Source organism: Martes martes (assembly GCF_963455335.1).
Source record: "Martes martes genome assembly, chromosome: 14".
NCBI lineage: Eukaryota > Metazoa > Chordata > Mammalia > Carnivora > Mustelidae > Martes > Martes martes.
Genome location: NC_137902.1, coordinates 73,711,124 through 73,730,123, shown reverse-complemented (window position 1 = coordinate 73,730,123; position 19,000 = coordinate 73,711,124). Strand labels below are relative to the sequence as shown.

The window sequence follows — 19,000 nt, the reverse complement described above, 5'->3', positions numbered from 1 at the left end:
ATGTAGCAAAACCCTGGAGAAACTCCTCTTAGCCAACTGCAAACTTATCTGTTGCCACAAGTGCAAAGGGGTAGGATGTGAACCTGTGTTATCACAAAACTCTTGAGCCACTTCAGTTGGTGACAGAACACAAAATGAGAAATTCCTACGTATACACATCAGTCTGTCTCCACTTTTTATAAAACTTGAATAAAATGGGAAAGTGCCATCTTTATTTATCCTAATTGAATTTTAAATGTCCTTTTGACACAAAAAGGTATATACATGACACAGCTACACAACCTTTTTTCAACTGGACAACAAGTGTCAAAACCCTGTGGATGTATAGGGTAAAACAAGATTGGTCAGGAAAAGAGAATTGTTCCTATAACTGGTAATCTGACACAATGTCCTATTGCCATTAAAAAAAAAGGTCCAATTTCAGTTTATTCAAGTTTGTTTTCATGGTGTTTTATCCCTCTTGATTAAAAAAAAAATTCAGACTTTTGTAATTTGTGTATGCTGATCTTCATCAAAAGGTTCATTCTCTGGATCAGAGTCAGTGGTGTCAGAATATCTATAATGATCAGGTTCATTGTCACTAACATCTGGTGTTACAGAAGTTGAACTGCTAGCCTCGGGATTTGACGGCTCCTCTACTGTTTTCGTGAAGTACAGCTTCACCTAGAGAAAAAAGACAGAGTTTAAGTGGAAAATCCATAAATCTGACTAATCTTAAATGACTTAGTAAAGATACTTATTTTAACAGATTCATTTTTTAAAAATGCAATGACAAACAGGATCTTGAAAAGGCAGCTGTCTTTTAAATGACCGTCTGCTTCAGATTTCCTGTTTTCTTGTTACACACTGAAAAGATACATTGGGATGTTAATATCTTTATAATAAGCATAAGCTGCAAGCATTAACCAAATAATTCTACCAAAAAAATGCACTGAGATTGAAGTTCATTGGTCATTTAAAAAGTGTGTTTTCAATAAACTTCAATGTACAAATAGCTGAGTTCCAGAAGAATGTTGCACTTACTACCACTCTGAGCCTCAGTGTATTTTCTGATACAAATAACACTAAACAAGTACTACACTATAAAAACACTGACTAGCAGTGATGTTTGGGATCCCGTCAGCCCTAAAGGTTAAGAACATCAGACAGTGGTCTGACAGTGGACAAAGGGCCATCACAGCAGTGCCGGAGAGCCGTCCAACAACTCAGCAAGGCAGGGATTTCCGTCTCCCTGGAGAGGAAGCAGAGGCCCAGAAGGCAGTGGATCTGAGGCTTCCATCAGATCCGTCAGGAAGACCCTTGCTCTTTCTGTTCTATCTACAACCTCCCCTCCCCCCCACCCAAGAGTCATCCTCACTTCTCCTCCTCTTACATCCAACATCCGCTCCATCAGCAAACCCTTTTGGGTCCACCCACACGATGCCATCTCTACCTCCTCTGACAGCTTCTCAGTGTGCCCACTGCCACCATGCTAGTCCCTGCAGCCACCACCTCTCATCTGCATTAAACCACGGTGGCAGCTTCTCACTTCACCTCCCAGCTCTGTCCTTGCCTCCTCTCCAGTCTACATTTTAAAGACAAAATTCAGATGACATCCTTCCTGTGCTGCAAACACACCATTGTCTTCACAGTCGGACCGATGTGCTTTAGTCAAAATGGCTGCTTGTCTACTGCTCCTCAAACATGGGAGAATCATTCCTGTCTCAGGGCTATTGTAACTGCCCTTCCCTCCTGACCCAGATATTTGTACAGCTCACTCACTCCATGTGGGCCTCTGATAAAAGGCTAGAGAGGTCTTCTCTTAACTATTCGGCTAAAAAACACACCAAGATCATGCTCTATGCCACCTCTGCTCATTTGTTCATAAACACTTACAGCATTATATCTGTTTACTGATAACTGAAAGAGTTTTTATTTGTAATCACAAATATATATTCTTGTAATATTAAAAAAATATTTAATATTAAAACAATAAAACCAGAGGAAGTCACACCATAAAAGCTAATAATTAAGGAAAAAGCAGACGTAGTCTATGGAAACCTGTGAATTCTCAAAGACACTTCTAATCACTTAAAAGAAGTGTAAGATTTAAAGGCACTTAATACTGGATTTATTTTCACTTAAAATATGTAGCCTCCCATTTATTTTTAGGATTACTCACAATATTCTTGTACTTACCAACTATGGGTAGGCTTGCTGCATATTATAAAAATGGAATGAGGCAAAATAAGTAAGAAAATTTTTTTGAAAGAGAAAGGAGGGTATGGTGAAAGGAAGGGGGAAAATCAGGTAGAAGGAGAAACAGGAAAGGGGAAGGAAAAAAGGGCAAACTACCATTTGGAAACATTGACAAATCAGATTTTTTAACCTGGAAAATTCTTATCAACACACAGGACTAAAAATATGCACACACATCACATATAGATATAAGTAATGACCCAAATAATTCCACAATATGAGGAAGTAGAGCTTTAGAAAGGGAGTAACACAAGAGCTTGATTGGAGAAGGCCTTTCAGAGCAACAAGACTGAAGTGAAGGCTACCACACGGAAGGGTCCAAATGTGGGAACAGCAGGGGAAAGATGGAAGGTGGAGAGGTCTACAGGGAGAGAAAAAGAACTGAAAAGACTGGAGGCAGGAGGAGCTAAGCATTTGGAAGAACTAAAGAGAGACCAGGATGGGTGAATCTCAGAGCAGGAGCAGAATGTGGCTAGAGCTCATGTGGGAGGTAGGCCTGGGCTGAATTATGTAGGTCCTTGTAGGTCATATCAAAAAACCACAAGGTCTTTAAAAAGTATAAATAGGAGTGATAACACCATATCAATTATAACAATCATATCTATTTTAAGATCACTCTGAGGAGTTGAGAATAAACTGGAAGGGGACAAAAGTAGGAATAGTTAAGAACATTCCATACGAATCATTCCCAAACGACTGAGTTCCCTTTTACTTCTTTCTTCCCTCATTGCTATTTCATGTCCCATAAACTGAATTCCCCTTCCCAAGATTTCACCAAACAACAACAAAGAAGGGCCGGAGCGGGGGAGGCGGCTTTTTAAAATTCTGTGTGCATCCATCCGTGTTAGAAACTCATAATACTGATACCTAAATATTGCTTCTAAATAATACTTAATTTAATTTAAACCTTAGTCACACAAGTCCTTTACCAGCTATATACTTAACACAGACACGCACATGCAGAGCCACCCACTAATTCCTCGAAATGTTTTTAACTGACCTTAAAATTTGGAGAAAAGTATCGGTTGGCCTTGTCTTTGTTTGCTTTGTCGAGATCATTTTTTGTTAGAGTGAGTACTAGATATTCCTTGTCATTATCTGCACGTTCTATACTGCAAATACTATCAATTTCTTGATCACAGAGACTTCCATTTTCTACTTTTTCTGAGGTTTCCTCTGGTCCTGGTATGAAGAATGTGTTTACCCAAAAGTGAAACATTTTGTCCTTAAAAAAAAAAAAAGATATTTAAAACTTTTTTTAAAGAAAATATATCACCTATATTTAACACTCGTCCCAAGAAGTTAATAAAACAAATGGCATGTCATTTGGTAGTCTGAATAAAGACAAACGTTCAGACTAATATTTGGCAAGCTATTGGTTATTTGCTGCTCTAATTCACATGTTTATTCTTTTGTTCAAATTTTAGACCAAAAACGTAACTCCACAGGTTCTAAGATAACTTACTTTTGTTTTAAAACCTTAGGTAAAATATTTCCTTTCTTGTCTAATGTTAGCTTTAAAAAATGTTTGAGTTTGTATGTATGTGTGTATTAAATAATCAGAAATGGGTTTTATGGTCTATTTCAACAAGTTATCCATTACAGGGGCACCTGGGTGGCTCAGTCAGTTAAGTGTCTGCCTTCGGCTCAGGTCATGATCCCAGGGTCCTGGGTTCAAGTCCCGCATCAGGCTCCCTGCTCAGCGGGGTCTGCTTCTCCCTCTACAACTCCCGCCCCAAATCCTTCTCTCTCTCTCAAATAAATACATGAAATCTAAAACAAACAAACAAAAAAAGTTATCCATTAGAAAATTTACTTTAACAAAAGTTCTTGAAATGTCCACACAACTTCCCAATGAAGCAAGGCAGATACATTTCTACTTCAGAAGCAATGCAAACACTAAGTGGCTCCAGTTTCTTACACTACAATGTGTATGCCTGAAAACCTTCAGAATATGAGGGAAGGAAGACAAGCAATTCTGACTTTTTTAGGTTATAAAATGCCTATTTAAAAAAAATTACTTCTTAAAAATAATACAAGGTCCTTTTAATCAAAAAAACACATCAGAAGTTCATCATGTCAGCCCTTTCATGACCAACACAGAAAATGTTCTTGCTCTCTCTTCATGACTGGAATTTGGCCGACATGGACCACGTGAGAGTTAATGATGTGCAGCTTCATGACATCTTATCTGATGCCTTAAACTGTTATCAAATCTTTTATTCTAATTTACCTATTAGAACTATTATTCTAATAGTTTTGCTATTTTCCCACGAAGATGTAAGACCTTCAAGTATCTTTCGTTTAACATTCTTTTTATCTTTTAACAGTACCTAGCAATCTCATATGTAAGTCTTTAAAAAAAAATTTGTTAATTTCAATTATTTTAGCAAAGTCACTGAGTTAGTAACAGTATATATATTTAACTTAGAGTCAGAAAAACATAAGCTAGTAATATTTAAATCTTAAAAAATGTGGATTCTGTATAGGTACTGATTATATTAAATCTATTTTTGTTTAAATCACAGCAACATTTATAATAGGTAAGCAAAACCACATAAAATGCAAATAAATATATGTAAAGTAATCCCAGATATACCACAAATATTAATCTAATCTTCAATTTTGTATGTATTAAAGTAACATAGAGACAACTGAAAATAAGGACTTATACATTCCTAAAGGTACAGGGAGAGAGTGATGCAGGTGCCTATTTTTAAAAGTAAAATATAAAATTTTAGGGGCACCTGGCTGTCATACTTGGTAGAGCTTGTGACTCTTGATCTCAGGGTCATGAGTTCAAGCCCCATATTGGGCGTGGAGCCTACTTTAAATAAATAAATAAAATTTTACATGTGCCAGTCTTACAATGAGCAGAAGGGAAAAAATGATTTTAAACACCTGCTAATGCTTCCTGGACTACTGAAAAATTATTTCCCAAAGTTATCGAGATATATTTAACTTTCACTTATATAGAATAGGTAGGAAATGGGTTTCTAGTGAAAAAAAAACAGTTTAACATTTTGTCATTTCCCAGCTATATGGCTTCTGGGTATAGGAAATTGTATTTCTTCAGATAAGTCAAGGTAGAGTTTAAAGTTTTTATAATAAATGAAACTTCCTTTTTTTTAAAAGCTAAATATCAGGAAAACTAAATCAGTCCTATTACTGAGAATGTCTAAAGACTGGCAATACACTATGTGGTATGTTTAATGAGACAGTAACAACATACAAAGCTAGAATCTTTGTTCATTATACCCCAAAATGTTGCACCTTAGGCGCACTCATCTCAAATGTTCACACTTCACATTTTAAACCAAGACAGTTTTAAGAATGAGCTCTTGAATTCCCTAACTATGGCTCAGTAAGAAGCAAACCCCACTAACTTTCTAAATCTGTATACTTAATATCACATTTTTTCATTATTACTTCTTTTGCATACTTATCACTCTAACTAAAATTCGAAATATTCAATAAATTTGAGAAAGCCAAATATAAAATGATGTAGTCTCACAAAAAATAAACCAAAATGGGGGAAAAGTGGTTTGTGTCATTACACAAGACCATGGAACAGATCTTATTTTTACATATAGAGAATTTTTTTTTTTTATAAACCCATGGCCTCTGGCCCCTTGCTAACTTTTCCTTGGTAATTGATCATCCTGTCTAAAAAGACGGTAACTGATTTAATGGGGTATGCAACCTTTAATATTTTTATAAAATTTCTCTGCATAACCCAACTTAACGAAAATTCATTTCAAATTACAATGACATAAGGACTTTCCCTCTACTAAGATTTTTTTTAGCATTATAATGGCTCATCAGTGCTATAGTAAGCAAACCATGTGCAGATCTAACAGAAAACCAATTATAATTAATTCATTGGTCAGTCACAAAATATTATCCTGTAATCTCTACTTACAGAATGATTTCTGCCTAATCAAATATTTTAAGCAAAAGATCTGAGGTTACTGTTCAAAGTATGATTTTGGATATACTTTCCAATAAAAGTAAAGGGCAAACCTTTTTTAGCATCTTGTTCTGCTTGTGGAAGAACTCTACTTTGATGTCACCACACACAGGCAAAGGCTGAGGGAACTCAAAGTACATGAACTTGTCTTCCCGTCGTGTGGGTCCTGAATTGGAGGAATAGATCTTCACCTTTAGCTGGCAGACCACAAACTGAGGATCTGCATGGTTAAATACATGTTAGCATCATTCCACAGGAAATGCCTTCAAATTTCAAACTGTCAAAAACCATTTTAATGGTTAATATTAGCAATACACACAAAATAGTAATTCGGCATCTGTAGCCCAGATCTAAAACACATCAATATTTTTAAAAAAGGTCAGAAAATATAGCCAGTACAAAAGTTTCCCTAATTTTAACCTTCAGCGTAAGTTCCATTTACTGGTTCTAGTTCACAAATACTAAAATCCAACAGTAGACTTCTGGAACTACAATAACAGCAAAACTTTAATATTAAGATGTTAAAAATCTAATATAAATTAGATTTATAATTAAAATGCTAAAATAATCTTCTGGCACATCTATGAACTGCATGAAAAGTAACTTTAAAAACAGATATTTGCTGCAGTATTTTAATGTCTCTACCATGTAATAAAACCCACAAAACACAAATCATTACATGTTCACAAGACACATGAGAATACAATCTGTAACAAAGTTATAATAAATTCCATAAACATAAGACTCTATTTATAAAAATATTAACTATTATTTATTTTACCTATAGCTAACATTTAATTTCTTAAAGGGCTATAAAGCCATCATCATGAGAAATAGGAAGAAAGAGATTGGAAATGTCGGCAAAGAAATACAAGACTCAAGCAGGAACTGTAGCAAAATCCCCCTCCCTCCAAAACACACTCCACTTTCATTAACAAGTATTTTGGCTTTGATCCCTGTCTGTTTTAAAATAAAGGAAAGGATTATGTGTTTTAGTGATTAACCTTTTGAGTAAGAGGGTCTTGAAGGAAATATGCCAAGACCATCAAGAAAGAAAATCATAAGCTTGCAAAAAGTACATGAAAAATGTCATGTGTATTTCATATATATTTATATATAAAATATGCACACATATAAAAACTGGCATAAAATCCTTAACGCTAAAGGGCATCATCGTTAGAGATGCAGAAAGAAGTATCACATTGTTTATCAATGTGACCAACAAGTGAGAAAAAGGCAAAAGGCATATCCCAGCTGGATGCACGTTCCCATCAGTAAGTACGTATGGGCTTATCCGTGCATATCTAGAGGAGCACCAGCACTCACATAATAAACAGAAGGTCTGATAGCAGCCTGTTGGATTTTTCTAATATGAATCTGTGAGCCATTTATCACAAGAAAAAGGGCACTCCAAAAAGGGGAAACATTACACCAACAATCTGTCCATAATTTTCACTTCCTTGACTAAAGGTTCAAAGTACAGCAAGCCATTTTACAAGACTATGTGATTCTGAAAATTTCACTAGAAACTCTAGCTTGAAAAAGCAAACAAAAAGGTATGATTCCAAAGCTATGATAAAAATCAGCCAGGATGAAAATGCCTTGTAATCTTATTAAGACTCCACTAGTTCAGAATCTGATAATCCTCTTTTTAGGACTTTAAAAAGTGTATTAACAGTATAAGCCAGATTTCAATTAAACTACATCTAAAATATGCATCTTCAGGAATTCTAAAACTGTGTAATCCATTCATAAACTAATTACAAATCAGCAGTCACTTAGAATCTACCCCAAAACCTAAGTTTAAAAGTTTTAATAAAAATAAGTGGAAAAGATTTCCTCAAATCACTACAGAAAATCATTTCATTTACAATACGAATTCTCCATCTTAGATCTTCAAGAGCTAACTTATCAGAAGTCCAACATCAGTGCAGTTCTGCTGACTTCTAAGACACAAGTCAAGTATTTTCTCTTTGATACAACTGACTGTGTTCTAAAGAAATGACAAGTCAATACCTGGTCAGCAAAAATCAGGACTGAACTGTTTTGACTTATGCCTACTGACAGAAAATCATACTGATCATCTTTTACTAACCTTTTAACCCTTTCAGATGTGAAGAGTATAGTAACTTTTCCTTTATTTAGGTATATTAGGACAATAATCCAGTAAGAAAAGAGCTGCTGACCCCTGACAACTTTGCACAAACTACTTCATTTTCCTCACGGGTCCCAACCTTCCCCCTGAATCCAAACTCACAATTCACCAGGTCTCGCAGTCCTCCCACTATTTCCCTAAGCCTTCCTAACCTCTAGCCCAACACCATATTTACACAGAAGGCTAACTAACTACTATGTCTGTTGCCTGATGCTTCCCAAAATACCAGATCTAGCTCTCACCTAAGATTCAAACCCACACTTTCAAGAACCCACTGAGGATCTTCATATAAAGAGCTCACCTTAACCTGACCAAAACATGTTTAAAAACAAAAAACATTCATGTTTCCCAAGTCTCAGTGAGGTTCATTTTTCCTTCTCCCCTCTTCTGTGAATTATTCATGTGGCCAGAATCAAAACTGACAAAATATTTAGATATAAAAGGGAAAGGAGATTTGACTGCCTTAGCAAAGCACATCTGGCTCACAGCAAGTCCCGTAACTGGATTCCTTTCCACCACTGGTTCCCCATCGTGCAATCACCACTTCCTACCCAGCCAGACTTAAAACAGAGCCTAAGCCTCTTGACCTGTCACTGATGCAACAGCACCTATCAAATCAAGTCTAACATCCCCATTTAGGCTCCTCTGACAGCCAGCCACACATGCCACCCTACATGCCTCTGGGTCCAGCTCATGTCCTACTATAGTACTTCAAGTCACACCTGCAGTACTTCCTTCAGTTTTAATGCCAATATAAAAGGTACACTTTCTCTACCATTCAAGGAAGAGCTGGACTTCCTCTGTGAAACCCCTAAAACTTTTATTTTTCTGAATACACCATTTATAATTTATACATATAACCTCCCATTCAATTACGTTTACTTTTAATACAGCTTCATTACATAGTATGAAACCACAGGGCATAAATGGAGAAAATTAGTAAAGATGGAAAGTTCTCAGCAGTCAGTAATTTGGAAGTTTAAATGTAATAGTGGAAAAAGACAAGAACAAAACAAAAATCCACCAGAACGTTGCAGGCGGAGCAGAACTGTCAGGTTTTTGCTAGAGAAGCCAATGAAAAAAATTACACTAGATAGGTGGATTATTGAACTGAATGTTCTCTTTATCTTATTCTCTCCCTAATATGTTATACCCTCCTTTTGGCCCTTACACCTGATATTTATCCTATAGGAAGAGCAGGAATGTTTTCTTCCTTTTTCCTTCTCCTCTATGAATGTGTTAAGTTCCTGTGTCAGTCACCTCTGACAGTCCAATGCCTTGCATTTAGAACTTTTTTATCACAGACTCTATTACTTGTGTTGATGTAGAGCTGACACTCAATGTGCCGTTAGTTTCAGGTGTACAACACAGTGATTCCACAGGTTTACACACCGTGCTGCACTCCCCACCAGCGGAGCCACCGCCTGTCTCCATGGAGCACTGCCGTGGTGCTTGGCCTTTGCTGTACAGACATGACGACAGCCATCAGTGAGGTCTCCCATTGTGCTTTGCTAAGGCAATCAAATCAGTGAGCCTATATCATACTCTATTAATAAATCTGTGGCCTATGATAAAGGTATTTAGCTCTAAGAATACAGGAAAGATATGATGAAGGTGATAACACTTAACTGAGAAAGACAAACACTACCAAGAAACTAATTTCCTCAGTACAGGTTAATTTAGAGATAGAAATTTTTTAATTACATAAATATTTTCAAGAAGCAAAACTTAAAACTAAAAACTAAAATCACTAACAAATTACAAAACCTCACTGAAATATTATTAGAGGTATTCAAAGAAATACTGTAGTAGTCTCTTATCTACAAACTACAAAACTGCACTCAAATTAAATGAAACATATTTCTTAAACATGAAAACATGACTGATCACTGCCAAGGCAGTTACAGAAAAAAAGCAGCAATAGTCTGATCTTTTACAGGGCTGGATAATACTTCCACCCACGCATTCTCTCTTGACTAACTGCTTGGGTCTGGGTATTCAGTATTAAGGCTTCTCTCAGTCTAACTAAGAACTCCAGCCAAGACTAGCAGAACAGCAGACCAGGATCAGGATGACTGAGGGAGGCTCACAGAGGCTAGAGTAAGAGAAATCAATGGGAGGCAGACATCACCGACATGATCTCTGTTTAGTACGTACCTAGAAATTTTCGGATTTTGAAATGTCTTCATTTTATTGACAAGCAAACATAAAGATATGTAGAGTGTGCCTGAGGTTACACAGTCTAGCAATAACAGAGCTAACAAAACTGTCACTGGATCTTGGATCTAAACCCAGGTTGTCTCTAATGCTCCACATACTCTGACTCAACCCTATTCACTCAACATATTTCAGCAGGTCACCACGTCTTGTAATTTTTTCCTTTCCTTTCTACTGTCCCTGCCACCATTACTACCAATATCTAGTCTTCCTAAGATAGGAAGGAACTGGTCCCTGCCCCCACACAGGGAACTAATGAATCCCACTGCTACTAGGATGCTGGATCTCTACTGGGATAGGTTTTTTAGTCATCTGGTCACAGTTTAAGCTGCATTTGGTAGATGCAGCAAAGAATATATCTTTCATAAATACAATTTGGCTTCTAAGACATTAAAACCCATTGCTGCTGGCTTCCTTAGTCCAATGTGCTGAACAATGGAGCTACTTACTTAGTTTGGATACTTCAGAAATATATACCCCTATGTACATTTTAATGTGGTAAATTTCTTTCTAGATTTCTATGTAAACGTCTAGATATGTCCAGAAAAGTGTTCCAGTACATGGAGGGATGAGAATTTAGAGCACTTACTGCAAGTTCCGCCACTGAACATTGGAATAGTTTCAAACATCATCTTGTGAAACAACAGTGCCACTGGTCTATAATCCAGATGATTCTTTAACAGGTAGCTATAATAATACACATAGCGCCTCTGACTGGGAATAGTTACTCCCTGGTGGACAGAAAAAAAAAAAAGAAAAGAAAAGAAAAAAGCCAAATTCAAAAGAAAAATTCCATTACAGTTATTTTACTAAATTGTTAGGGCAACTGGGTTGTAACTGGGTTGTACCCACTGAAGACCATATATACATTAGATATTTGACCTTAAATGATTAATATTTAAATCCAGTTCAACAAGAGTAAATCAGAGCAACATCAGTACAAAGGAAATATCAGAATAACTTTTCTCCCTTAAAATTATCATAATTCCCTCATTTATTCAATGGTCACCACAATGCTCCAACTCATGAACACAATAAGATAAGGCCTCTGCAGTTCCAAAATATATGTCAAAGGCACCTGCACTACAGCTGTGCTCCCGATACATAGGAAATTTATGGACTTTTATTGAACACACAACTCCTCAAAAGCTTGGTTACTTATTTTTTAGGCAAAAGTATATGAGAATTAGCAGAACACATAAAGGCATAGTGCCTTTAAGAGACAGAAATAGCAGAAGCAAAAAATGATGCTCTGAGACCCCCAATAAGAACAGGAATATGTGGCTGGGATAAATGTATGCAAGAATTCTCTAACAGAGGGACTTAGGAGACGTCCCCGAGCCACATACATCTCTCTGTAGAAGAAACCATGGATATACACAATGTTTGAGAAAATTTAAGTATTACAAATGCTAAATATATATAATTCATGTTCTATTTTTTTTTAAAGTTATCTAAAGAAAAAAATCTAGTGTGTGCAGCCATGCAATTCATTAATGCTGCTGAATAAAATGAGGGCTGAGGTCTCCTTTCCTAGGATGTATTTAACGTCAGGAAAATTCAGGCATTTAACTTAGAAACAGAAGGGAAATAGTAACATGAAGACATCTGACAGTTACAACTGACTTGCAGAAAACTTAAAAGTATATTCAAGAGAAAAAAGAATTTGTAATTTTTTAGGTTATTATTGGCATCTGAATCTCCCCATTTGTTAAACACTCTGGACATAAATGCTTTCCTTCCCTCTGAATAAAGTATAAAGTATGTTAATATGAATTTAAAGACAGATACACAGAATGGCAGGTAAACAGGTATTCACTCTAGTATTCTCAGGTTTGTTTCAAAAAATTAGCATGATTTCATTACAATTAAAAAATATATAGAATGTCAAAAAAATAAAAGCCATTTCAAAGAAGGACAAATGACTTAAGATTCTGGCTACAGTGCAAAGACCAGAATTTAAAAGCTAATGGTTAAAACACCAACTCTGATTGGTTTCCTCAGGAAAATGAAGACAATAAATACCTACCCTGTCTTCACGGGATTCATGTCACGAGGAGTAAACACTACTTGTAGTTACACAAAAGCATGCTAAACCTACAAATGTTATACAAATCCTAATTAGCAGCTTTAGAAATCCTATCTACATTTGAAGTATAATTTTGGAAGAACTAGAATTTTGGTCTTCTGTATTTTCTTAAAGAAACAGTAGTAAAATACTATTACTGTGAAAAGCTCCTATAAAAAACTAATGTTAAAAAATCATTATTAATAAAAAGTGTTTAAACTTACAATGGTTTACTATATTACATTACTTAAATGCTACTTCAGTAAACAACTTATCATTCATATTTATCAAGATAAGACACAGAATTGCAAAGCAAGGTGGGGGGGGGGTATAGCAGATGGACAATGGCTGGGCAGGAAGGAATCTTTTTTGAACCATGTGAATTAATGATTTAGTCTAAAAACTAAATAAAATTAAATTCAAAAAATCAATTCAATGGGAGTGTAGAAGAAGACCAAGCTGTCAAATTATTTGTTGGGATTCAGTGCAATGATAGATGATTTCTTCCTCTTTAGCTTCTTGGTATAAGTTTGTATGAAAAATTAAAAGGTTTTCAAAGATTTAATTTTTTTCAAGTAGCAAGTGATTAGCAGCACATGTATAATGCAGCTTTTTATATAGTGAGTTAATAACTCTTACCAAAAGGTCAAGGCAAATGTATAGAGGAAGAATGTATGAATCTACTAGATGTCAAGAATGGACGAATAATTTGTGTGTATATATGAGCGAAACAAAATTACTGATACAATTCAAAGAAAAATATTAAAAAGCACAATTTAACTTAATTAATTCTTTTACTATCAAATTATGCATAATTCAGCTTCTGTAGCTTAACTTTGCAATTCCTACCTAGCAGCATGCTCAAATTCAATGCAGTCAAATTAGCAGAAATAACTGAGTTGAAAGGCTCAAATATGTACCGACCATGGGCATTAGTGTGTCCTGTCTAGTCACATCTCTCATGGCCACAATGCACACTTACTCAAATTGAATTAATAGTAGAATGAACCATACTGTAATGTAGATTTTGAAATAAAATGAATACAACGTCCATAATAAATTGACAACGCAATTTATAACACTTCAAATTTATTATTTCCTGAATGCATATGCTGAAAACAATGGTTTATGTGCATGTTTTACCTATAGCATTTTGACTATAAAGACTAAAATCTCTTTTAAAATCTAAGAAATGAACATTTTAATGATCTTCAAAAATTTATTTTACATATATGAAAAGAGGGCTGAACTTCGAAGCTCTTGGAGATTAAAAAATAACGTGTTTTTAATATTTCCATTTTCATTTAAATTAACCAAGAACGTTTAAGTTAACTGGTCTGTAACTATATCCCCAGAGTATCCACCCTCTACACCAATGACTTCTTTTCTACTCTAAATGTGAAGAAAATTACTTGTATTCTTGGCCTTTTTATCCCAAAGGTAACTTTTAAATATTCTAATCTCAGCTAAACTTGGCATTCTTCAGGGTTGCCTTTACACCACATTCCTGGCCATCATCGCAAAAGACCACCATTGCTTCTTCGATTCCCTGATGTTTACAGACCTTAGAGGAGGGCCTGCAAAGATGTGTTGTGTTCCTCCCAAGGTCTACTGCCTTTACTCAGTCTCACCTACGACTCTGAATCTCTATCATTCCATACGTCATTCTTCTGAAACACGCTTATTAAACTGAGTGATGACTTCAGCACTCTGTTCAACCCACCTTTCCATCCTGTCCTAGACATTACCCTCAATGAATGTAGTTCCTACTTTACTGGGAACCCTGGGGTCACCCAGTGTGGCACTCTCAGAATTCCCTTGTCCCATCTTAAAATTTTCTCACTCCTGGTATTTTATAAAACTGACTCTGCATGTTCACCTAGGTTCCATTTTGGTTAGTGCTCTATTAACTATTCCCCCTCTGGTATTTGTCTTTGTTTCACATGTCTCCTCCTTGTCCTTTATCCAAAGCAAATCACGGGCTAAAAATGCACACTCTCCCCAAATCTTTTATCTTTCTCAAATCGTCACCCTCCTTCTCTATATAAACTCTCAAAGGTAAGCCTCTGCTCCTTACCCCACAGGAAACTGTTTTCATAAGGCTGATTTCTTAATGGTCAGTAGTTCTTAAGTGTCACTAACAGTCATTTCCTACTATTTTCTTAGTCCCATCCTATATCATTTTTCATTGCCATTGTGAAAATTCTCTGCCTCTATCCTAGAACACACTCTTGAAAGTTTTCTCCTAACCTTACTGGGTAAGAGAAAACTACCTTACCTCTTTCCCTAAGAGTAAGCCTACCTCGAACATCTGATCTGAGCGAGCCCCTCTTTGTCAATCCTCTCTGTCTTAGTAGTTTAATTATCAATCTTACACATTAACTCTAAAACCTGTGTCTCTCAATACTTCATTCCCAACTCCCAGTCCAGAACTTCTAATACTTAGCTGGACATTTCTACCCGGAAATTTCAGAAGCACTTTAAACACAACATACCCCAAAACTGAAGCTTTCCTATTTTTGCAGGACCAACCTCTGTTATTTATATTAATGATATCTACTATTTTCCCCAGCGCTCAAAGCTCAAAACCTCTTCTCATACCACCACTGCTACTGTTTATTGAACTGTTACAATGTTCTTTGTATTGTTCTAAGTACTTTCATAAGTATAATTTAGTACTCATGAAGTGGGTATTATCAGTAACACCATTTTATAGACGAGGTAAGGTCCCAACTCTTGTAAGTAATGGAATCAGTTTCACCCTAGTACTCCAATTCCAGAGTTTACAGTCAATTGCTGATGCTGCCATCTTCTTCCTGCTAGAGTAATGGAAACAATCTGAGAGGAAGTAGTGATCTACACAGGGCTATAAAAGAGGAATAAGAAAATCCCAGAACTATAGCAAAGGCCCAGGTCACAGAGTAAAGGCAAAGACTGATCAGCAGACCAACTACCCAGCATCAACACACAGTATATACATACATACATACACAGACAGACACACACACACACACACTGTCCACACAACATGGAAAGCACACCAGTGATTCAGTTCCTTTAGGATACTCTTAGTAGACTTCTACACATCTATTCAGAGTCAAAATCCAGACTTTGTGACATACCTCTCAAAATACCTGTTCTAGCTTTCTGTGGCCATTCTAGTTTAATTACCTCCTGCAATTCTGCAATAGTCAAATGAATACCAGCCTCTGATTGATCTATTCTCCAATCTAGTTTTACACCTACTCTTTGATTAACTTTATAAAAGTGTCAGATGAATCACACTAACAATTTAAAATGCTAAATGGTTTCCCAGTGACTACCCAAATAAGAAAATTTATCACAGATTATATAAATCCATTAACAACATAAAATATACAGCCTAACCTCTTTTCCACTCTTACCTCACACAACTCCCCTGAATGTGCTTTTACTTTTGGTCAAACCAAAGTACTTAATTTCTCCTATGCTATACTTGCTGCTTTTTAAAGTATGCTATCTTTACCAGATTAAGGACATTAATCTGCAAGCAGTCATCTGGGAAGTTTTACGTATCTTCTAACACCTAGACCAACTCAGATAACAGAATTATTCAGTATTTCCAGGTTTGATAGCACCACCTGAAACAGAATTCAGATTAGGTACATGTTGAGGGCTTCTACACATTTTCATTCTTGGATGGTCTGTTCAAATTTTGGATTTCACCTTGAAACAATGATGTTCATTGAAAATTGCTTATTTCCCACTGAAATATTCAAATTCACTAGCGGGGACCTAAATATAATTTTTAGTTACCTCCACAGTGTAGTTCTATCACCTTTCTCAAACTTAACGTATAATTTGTGTTTCCCCTTTCCTTCTTTTTCCTCAAAAAGAACTTTAAAAGAGATGTATTGGTCTTATTGGCGATTTCATACAGTGTTTGAAATTATTAGTTCAAAAGGTTTACTGTTTGCTAATTCACATTAAAAAACAGGGGAAAAAACCAAAATTATACATTTAAGAAAATTTCTAGCTGTACTGAATTATAATCAAGGAATGGGGTTTATATATTTCTACCTGGAGATGAGATTTTCTTTGTAGTTGGCCTAATGAATTATCAATCTTGGTAACTATTGCATGGATGACAAAAAAAGAAAAATGGGCCATTTTTTATACTATTCAATTCATCTACATATCTTCTTATTTTGTACCTTCTTGATCTTCAAGTATATTAAAGATTCCTATTATTATTGCTTTACTATCAGTTTTTTCCCTCATTTTCTTTCAGCTTTTCTTACTATATTTGATGTTATGTTTAGCACGTAAGAGTTCATACCTGCTAACTCTTCATTGTGGAGTGCACCCTGTGTTAATATAAAATGACATTCCTGATCTAGTTTTACACATTCTGCTGTAAATGCACTCTGATAATGATATCCTGTCATCTGCTCTTGAAATTTACATTTGCCCGATGTATCTTTAATGAACCGCTTGTTTTTCTAACCTGAGCTGTTTTATGTAAGTCTCTGGTATATAATTAATCTCTTAAAGAACAGAAACTTAGAAGTAGATACTAAACACATCTTTCAAACCTAGGATATTATCATGGTACTTCCAGGCCAGAATCCCACCTGGATATCACAACACAAGCTACATAATGTTTTGCTCATATTCTGTGCATCAGTACCTTCAGATCATCTTCTCTACGATGAAGTCACAATCTAGATTTCTCAGTCAAAAAAGTAATTTTCTACTTCAGTAAACTTTTCACTGGCACTTTTAAACTCAGAAATAATGTCGTGTTTTAAAATAACAGTGTTTTCTTGAAGCTTGAAAACATATGTTTCAGAATCCTCACAAGGTTGTTACAGGAAAGTAACTCAACAAAGGAAGGAATATAGCTCTTTAGGAATGGTTATTATTGCGATGACGCCATATGGCAGGAGTTTTGTTACGAAGCTAAGTGCTGGGCATTGTACCTATGACCCTAATACCACCACACTTTGTAAGACAAACACTGTCACCTCTATTTCAAGGGTAAGAAAACAGTCCTGGGGCACATGATTATCCTGCTCAAAACCTGGACCTGAACCTAAATGTGGCTCTGATCCTAGAACTTCATCTTCCAATGTCCTGGGTTTTACTAAGAGCACACAAACGAACAAGGTGATATGAAAGAAGTCGTGACCTATTTGAGCACTATTTTTCCCAACTATGAAGAGCCTCCACAAAGTTTAGAGTATCACAGAGCTGCAGCTCCATGGAACTACTTGTGAGTAACGTATCAACAATAGTGCTGCACCAATCACAGATTTCTCCGAATAGTACGAAGCAGACAAGGGGCACAGGTCTCTCTGCACAGCATCCCTTCCCCTTTGGGAAAGCTATCACTCCCCCTGCAGTTCAATAGAGGTGGGATGGGATCTATTCTTCAGCATCAGACACATGTCCCAAGCCTCTGGCCAGAATGTTCGGTTCAGGGATGGGTACATGCCCTAATCCAGGTAAATCAGAACCTAATCTAGGAATATTCACTCAAACTGTAGCTCTCTGCCTCCTGCAGTTGCTAAAGTAGCCAGGATGTAACCCCAGCGTCACCAGGAGTCATACCTTGCTATTATTTGCAAGGAGACTGCCTGAAAAGAAAGCACATACAGAGCAAAGGAGAGAGCTGAAAGATTACTGACACCTATTAAGCATCTAAGTCCAGGCCAGAGCTTTTAAGGTTATATAAGCCAATATAAAGGTCTCCTTGGGGTTTACATTCTTTGAGTTGGGCTTCTGTGGGTAGAAATTGAGAGAATTCTAATATGTTATAATATAGCTACTTCTTTTTTTCTTAAGTTTCTATTTCTACTTTGAGGATCAAAATAATACAGAAGTATAATTTGGACAGAAGAACACAGTACTGTAGAAAGAATACTAGATTTGAGGTTAGGAGACAGTTTTGAATAACATTACACAGACAGATGAAATGACCTAGGAGAGACTGATCTTTACAGATTTATTTGATCATTTATATTAGAACAGGTCTTAACTAAATCATTGCTAAAATCCTTCAAAGTATAAAAACCTTATAATTTTATGAATGTATAGATTGTATGACAGGCTTAAATACCATGTAATAGAGGAACACAGTTTAGCCCAAAACAATTAATATGTTAGAAAAAATTAGAATGTTGTATTAGGAGTTCTTTTTGTTTTGTTTTGACTGAAAATGAGAACAATTAGAGTTTAAGTGAAGGGAAAAATTAGAAATTTTTTTTATGTTATCATATGGAGAAATTTAGTAACTAGAAAAAAATAAGCTGACTATAGGATCAGGACATAAAAATTCATTCCTCAGAGAAACCAGAAAATTCCCTCTTCA

At 35.9% G+C, this 19,000-nt stretch overlaps 1 protein-coding gene across 1 annotated transcript in view; it reads right to left on the bottom strand.

Annotated features, from left to right (window-relative positions):
• Positions 1 to 394: 394 nt before the first annotated feature.
• PTEN (phosphatase and tensin homolog) overlaps positions 395 to 19,000 on the bottom strand; it is a gene marked incomplete at its 5' end in the record, with an annotated part of 85,711 nt that continues 67,105 nt past the window's right edge. The window contains 4 exons of the mRNA XM_080822940.1: positions 395 to 663; positions 3,239 to 3,463; positions 6,262 to 6,428; positions 11,170 to 11,311. Of these exons, the coding sequence (XP_080679066.1) occupies positions 478 to 663; positions 3,239 to 3,463; positions 6,262 to 6,428; positions 11,170 to 11,311 (720 nt within the window). The 3' untranslated portion in view covers positions 395 to 477. The remainder of the gene's footprint in view (positions 664 to 3,238; positions 3,464 to 6,261; positions 6,429 to 11,169; positions 11,312 to 19,000) is intronic.